A 6,965-nucleotide genomic window follows, 5' to 3' on the forward strand; every position below is an offset into this window, starting at 1 on the left:
CCTGGGCCGAGATCAGGAGTCGGACACTTAACCAACTGAGCCACCCAGGAGCCCCACAAAATAAAAGTTTTTAAACAAAGTATATGCACACTCAGCTTGTATGAAAAAGTCCAGAAGGACTCAACACTGGTGACAGTGTCTCCAGGGAGCAACAAGTGGACAATGTCTTAACGTCAAGGACCAAGCACCGGGAAAAAGGAGAGAAAGGGACGGGCTGCGGAGCCGAGGGCCACACCATTCACATCCTTGAGGACACCACGTGAGAGTCTAGGATCTTCGCAAGCTGAAAATCAAGCCAACAAACAGAGGAGTGACACACGCACATTCAACCACCTCAAAGCCCAAAGTGAAGGCCACCACTTGTCACAAACGGAGGACAAATACTGGCTGCTTCGAAGGCCCCAGGTGGGGCGGAGCAAACGGCCTGGGAGACACGCCTGGGGCCCTGAGAACCCATCTCGGCCATCCCAACGCTGGACGGCCAGCCCAGCACAGGTGCGGGGACTCTGGCTGCCCAAGGGGCCTGCAGCCTCGAGCGCAGGGTGAAGGTTTTCCACGTATTTGTGCCGTCAAGTTGAGTGAGAAAGCAGGAAACGAGACAGACACAAAGGACTCTTCAACCAGTAAAAGCACATCATGGAAGGAAGTACACCAAAGTGGTTAACAAAAATTATTTTCTGAGTGGGAAAATTCTGGATGTTTTTCACCTTCTTCCCTCCGGTATTCTGTATTTTATGGGGCAGTAACTGGTATCGGATAAGAATCAAAGACCACAAAAAACAACGCACCACGAGGGACAGCTGCCCACGTGAGGCCCGAGGGAGGGAGGCTGCAGGTGGGATCAAGGCAGGTGACACCAAGGACGGGCCCAGGCCGGGTCTTCCACCGGGGAGAGGAGGTGGCCCAGGACAGGCCAAGAAGAGCAGACAACTTCTAAGGGAAGGAGCAAGAAACACCACAACGGGAAGACTTGCCCTTCGGGGGGCCGCCCCAGCTGCCGCTGCTGGTGACATCCCCAGCCCCCAGGGTGCCGAGGGGATGAGAGCCAGGACAGGTGCTGGGCTGACAGCCTCGCAGAGTGGATGGCACCGAGACACGTCACTGAGGGGAACCAGGATGCCACGGGGAGGCCAGACGGGAAGGACACACGGGGACAGAAGGGGCCTGCACCGGGCAGGACGCTTTCCCTGCCAGGCTTGGGCTGCCTCTTCTGGACCCACAGATGCCACAGCACTGATGTGGTGGCGGAGGTGTGAGCCCAGCTGACACCTGGGGGCACACCTGGGGGGCTGCGATGGAAGGGGTGCTCAGGTGACCTCTGTGAAGATGCAAAGGCCGACAGCCCGAAGAGAAGCGGAGGACTGGTAAGGCAAACCCCAGCTGCACGGGACACACAGTGAGGGTGTCACACAGAAGCACTAGCAAGTCCGTGGGTGGCCTTCAAGGCCCCGGACCCTCCAAGGCCACATGAGCACGGAGCAGGTGTGCAAACACACACAGCCAGCATGACCCCGTACTACAGACTGACCCTTCTGCAGGTGACACAGAAACCTTCCTGCTCAGCAGGGCAGCTGCTGTCCTGACTAGGAGGAGGAAGTGGGCACAGGCATGGGCGGGAAGCCACCAGGCCCCCGGGGGAGACCAGGCCTAGACCACACACACCCGTGCCCCCCAGGCAGAGCGCAGCTCACCAAGGTCAGGGCTGGCAACCACCAAAGGGAATACCATTTGGAAATGACAAATCCTAACCATCTGACTGCAGATGACCTTGGGAATAACCACAGACAAGGCCCCACGCAGGGCTCTCTGACGAGGCCTCACCTGGCCGAACATCAACCTGAACAGATACCATTAAAATTCCAAATAATGTTACTTGTTAAAAAAAAAAAATACTAGAGGCAAAAACTTCAGACTCTTTGAACTGGATTCAGCAGAAAATGACAGGGGAGTGGCCCGGGACTTGGGAATGTGTCTCATTCAAAAGAGAGAGAGAGAGAGAGAGAAAGAGGAAGAGAGAAAGACAGAAAACCAGAACAACTCTCACCTGCCTGCACACTCCCCATTAGGAAGGGTGACACACAAACCAGAAACCCTGAACATGAGGCGAGAAGACAATCAGATGCCCTGACTGCTGGGACCTCACATCCTCAGGACCCGGACAGACGCCCAGGACCTCAAAACTATCACAGAGACAGAGGATCCACCACCGTCTGGTCTCAGAAAGGCCGGGACACCTCAGGAGGCAGAAACGAGCGCTTCCCTCGTACTTCTGCAGGAGACCCTCGCTGGCAGGTCTCTGGCATGACCTCTGTCCACGGAGGAACACATTCCCACAGCTGAGTGTGATGACCCCAAGGCGAGGGACCTGGAGGGCAGCTCACTCCCACCACCGGAGACACTCCAGAGAGGAGTGACGAACCAGACTCTCAGCGACCCACCCGGGACAGCGCAGAGCCAAAGCCCCTGACGAGGTCAGGACAGTGAGTGCGGACAGAAATCCCGGCAGCACGCAGGAAAGCAGCTACGGGCTTCACCACAGCTCCCCGCGAGCAGAAGCGCAGCCACTGGGACAATGACGGCGTCCCTGGGCTACAGCAGTGAAGTGCACGCCCACCGGGGAGCCGCCCTTGCCCAGCACCCTGCCGTAGGGTGGGTGCCTGGAGTCCCACCGGGCAGTCCGCACCCTTGGAGCGGCTGGCGGTGGGGGGGTTTCCACGCCCGGGTGGCCACCGCACAGCTGGACCCGGGGGCGCTGAGCACCAGGCGGAGGGGGCAGACAGCGGGCACCTGGCCCGCTGTGGCGTGGGAGGTGTGATGGGGAAGCTGAGGGCGCCCTGTCTGGAGCTGGCCTACCCTCAGGTCTCCTGCGGCCCAGCCCAAGCGTGTCCCCGTGCCACCGCCCCCCCGGCCGCCCACACTCCTCCTCCACGCCCAGGCCACAGCCTACGAGTGCCACACTCCCCCAGCCCTCCCAGCCTGGTAGGCTGTCACCCCACGGGCCTTGGAACTGGCCACCTGAAGGCGCCATGTGTCCTGATGCTGCAGAGGGAAGACGGCCTTGCCACTTGCTGAGGACTTACAGCTCTGCACGTCGACGACGCTCTCCAGAGAAGGAGGGAGAGAAGGCTCTCCCCACCTGGGAGAGCCCCAGCAAGGCCGCCCTCTCCCTTGGGATGAACAAGGTAGAGTCTGGGGAGCAGGAACACATGTTCACCCTCACAGCACATGCACCCTCTCCTAGGGCACAGCAGGGCTCTGTCCTCCTTCCCAGGCCAAGCACAAAGGCCTCCCCACATCCAAGAGGCAGTCAGAACCCTCACTTGGCCGAAACGTTCTCCCACAAGACCACTTGTGGTGATAACTGAGGAACTAACACCAAGCGAGCAGAAATGAGCACAGAACAAATTTAGATTTAAAATAAAGCAGGCGGGGGGGGGGGGGGGGGGGGGGGGGCTCCTGGGCAGCTCTGTCAGTTAAGCATCCAACTCTTGGTTTCAGCTTAGGTCATGACCATGAAGTTTATGAGTTCGAGCCCCAAGACTGGCTCTGCACTGACAGCGAGCCGGCTTGGGACTCTCTCCCTTATCCTGCCGGCCACCTCCCCCCACCCCTCCCCAAGCGCACTCACTCTCAAAATAAATAAACTTTAAAATAAAAAAATAGATAAAGCGTGAAAAGCACAGGTCCAGGGTAGCCTGGTGACTGAGTTGAAAAGAGAAAGGAAACAGAAACACAAGCCCTAAGAGCCAGAGCTATGCGGTGAGGGAGGGGCCCAGCTACCCTGCAGGGTAGTCCTCGGAGGCCAGCGATCTCCCGGCCTGATGTACTTTTACTCCAGATCCAGAACTTGCTCCTTCACCTGACACACCTTCTGAAACTCGGTCCCTTAGCCCCACTCTAAACGAAGCCTTAGCCTTACATAACATGAAGATACACCACTCGTCCCACTAAGGAATTGGAAGACGGGTGTTTGTTCTGTGAAATGATTCAGGGGTCACTACAATAACCTGACAACAAAAGAGACTTGTGTGGGAATATCCAGGCTTCACCCACCCAGGAACCACCAGGGGCCCAGCGGACCCCACAAAGAACAGCTTTGGGTTAGGCCTCACCCCCATTCATCGAAGATCTTGAGCAAAGCCTGCAGTCTCGGTTCTTCTGCTCCCCTCGCTGTGCCAGGGGTAACAAAATGCAAAGGCAGAACAGGGGCCACCTGCGTGGCCACAGCTTGCCCTACAGCTGACCCAGCACACCCAGCGCAGAAACAACTGAGCAGGCAACCCCCAAAGCCCGCACCGGCCTGTAGGAGCTGCTGGACTGGGTCAGGGCTCTACCCCCAGTCCAAAGGGAATGACAGTTTTCACTTGCCAGGCATGACTCGCCCAGCTCCTGCTCACCTCATCCTGTACCAACCCCACGACAGGGGTTTTGTTACTAGTTCCGCTCTCCAAATGCAGAAAGGGAGTCTGGGCCAGGCAGCGGTAGAACTGGGACTGTGCCCAGCTCTGCGTGACTCCAATTCCCAAGCTCTTAGCACCTCCCCCACCCACCCGCCCGGGCCGGCCCCGGCCCCCGCCCGGCGCCTGGCGCCCGGCGCCCAGCGCAACACCTAGGGCCCCTCCCCTGCCCACCACATTCCAGCCTGGTTGTATCAGCAGAACGTCAGGGAGATCTGGGGCTTCACACAAATCCACAAGCTTCTCTTCCTGGATTCACCTTCTTGGGAGTCCTTATTGGACTTTCTGAAAGCCCTCACCGAATTAAGAAAAACAATCCCTTTAAATCCTAGAAGATTTTGGAGAAGAACCTGTGGGCAATACTCCATTATTATTGGCGGCAGCAGCGGCGGGGCAATTCCCTGCGTCTTGAAGGATAAACTCCCTCCGTGCTGGGGGAGAGCACCATCCCGGGCACTTGCCTTCTTCAACCTCTAGAGCTGCGGGGACTCCCATCCCGGCTCCCGCTACCCCCGCGGCTGGGCAGTCGGAGGTGGCACCGCCTGGGGCTGGGGCGAGAGGTGCTACGAGGACGTGGCACTGACCTGGGGGGGGGGAGGGGGGAGGGGAGCGCTGGGGGCGGGAAACGCACCGAGCAGGACGGGGGTTGCAGTGTTGCTGGGGGGACGCGGAACTACCCAGGACGGAGGAGGGGGCCCCAGGGGGTCGTGGACCCGAACCCTGGGGGAGTGGGGAGTGTTGCTGGGGGTACGCGGAACTACCCGGGGCAACGAAGGGGGCGCCAGGGGGGTCGTGGACCCGACCCTGGGGGTGGGGAGTGTTGCTGAAGAGATGCAGAACTACCCAGGGCGGGGTAGGGGGTACTAGGGGATCTTGGGCCCGACCCTGGGGTGGGAGTGGGGGGGTGTCAAGGATCCGGATCCGACGGGGGGAGGGGGAGTGTTGCTAGGGGGACGCGGAATTACCCGGGGCGGGGGAGGGGGTGCCAGAGGGTCGTGGACCCGACCCTGGGTAGGGGATTGCTGCTGGGGAGATGCGGAACTACCCCAGGGCGGCGCGATGGCCCGGGACCGCGCCGACCTTCCGCCGCTCACCTGCGCGTGGGCCACCACCAGGCTCTTGTTGCCTTCCCCGTGGTACCCCCATTCATTCTCGTCCATCTTCCCCTCGTCCATCCCCCGGTGCGGCCCTGGCGCCTCACGCGGCCGCGAGCTGGAAACCGCCGGTCCGCCTGGGCAGCAGCCGCCGCCGTCGGGGGGAGGAGCGCCTGTCAGCCACGGCCTCCCCTCGACCCCGCGGCCCCGACTTCCAGGCTCATAGTCGCCGGAAGCCACGCCCACGGTGGCTGCCATGGCCAAGCCGGGCAACTTCCGGGTTTACGCCCGCTTCCCCTCCATTGACCACTACGGTGGATAGGCAGGAGGCCATCTTGGATGCTGGCACATGACTCACTTCCGGAGCGCGGATTTTAGAACAGGAAAGGAGGTTTCCGCCCCGGGCGCCGGAAGTGAGGCAAGCGGGAGGAGCCGGCGGCTCCTCGGCGCCCGGGACCGGCCTGGCCGGGAGTAGAGGTTCGGCGGCCTGGGAGACAGGGAAGACGCGGCCCAGCCGGGGGGCAGCGGGGTGTACGGGCGAGCTGGCAAGTGGGACGGGGGCGTCCACACAGGCCGGGGGCTATGGCGGTCGGGGGAGTGCGTGGTCCGTGGGCCTTGGACCACCGAGATGTGGAAGCCCCAGTAAGGCACTCGGCGGCTCCGAGCCCCCGCTTCCTTTTCTGTAAAGTGGGATGTGACTCATCTCACACGAGTTATTAATATCACCGTTTGCTCGTTACCCGACGCAGAATCACCCGCAGTCCCACGAGGTAGCGCTCTGTACACTGTACAAACGAGGAAGCGTGGCTCCGAGAAGCGAGTGGACTCCCAAGTGGTGCTTTTGCCAGAGGAGTGGGTTTCGTGGACCTTGAGCTCGAGGTTGGGGTTTGAAATCTGCCCCTGCCACGTAACGATGGCGAGGCGAAGGGCAGGTCGCTCCCGGCCTTGGTGTTTCCATTAGAGAAGTGACACTAACGATACCATCTTCTAGAGCTGCAGTCACGGTTAAATTCGATCAGCGGTTCCCAAACTCTTAGTCTCAAGACCACCTTATTCTCTTTAAAAATGAGAGCCTCGGGGCGCCTGAGTGGCTCAGTCGGTTAAGCGTCCGACTTCAGCTCGGGTCACGATCTCGCGGTCCGTGAGTTCGAGCCCCGCGTCGAGCTCTGGGCTGATGGCTCAGAGCCTGGAGCCTGCTTCCGATTCTGTGTCTCCCTCTCTCTCTGCCCCTCCCGCGTTCATGCTCTGTCTCTCTCTGTCCCAAAAATAAATTAAAAAAAAAAAAAAAAAGTTGAAAAAAATTAAAAAAAAGAGAGCCTCAAAAAGTTTGCTAGTGTGGGTTATATCTATCAATGTTCACCGTATTATAAATGTGAAATTTAGAAGAATACTTTTCGTCTTAAAAATAAACATT

General features: G+C 59.5%; 1 protein-coding gene across 1 annotated transcript in view; it reads right to left on the minus strand.

The window, feature by feature from the left end:
• Window positions 1-5,763, minus strand: part of IPPK (inositol-pentakisphosphate 2-kinase) — a 48,667-nt gene extending 42,904 nt beyond the window's left edge. The window contains exon 1 of the mRNA XM_042912260.1: window positions 5,552-5,763. Within this exon, the coding sequence (XP_042768194.1) occupies window positions 5,552-5,632 (81 nt within the window). The 5' untranslated portion in view covers window positions 5,633-5,763. The remainder of the gene's footprint in view (window positions 1-5,551) is intronic.
• Window positions 5,764-6,965: the final 1,202 nt, after the last annotated feature.

This window comes from Panthera leo, chromosome D4 (assembly GCF_018350215.1).
Source record: "Panthera leo isolate Ple1 chromosome D4, P.leo_Ple1_pat1.1, whole genome shotgun sequence".
NCBI classification, from domain to species: Eukaryota; Metazoa; Chordata; class Mammalia; order Carnivora; family Felidae; genus Panthera; species Panthera leo.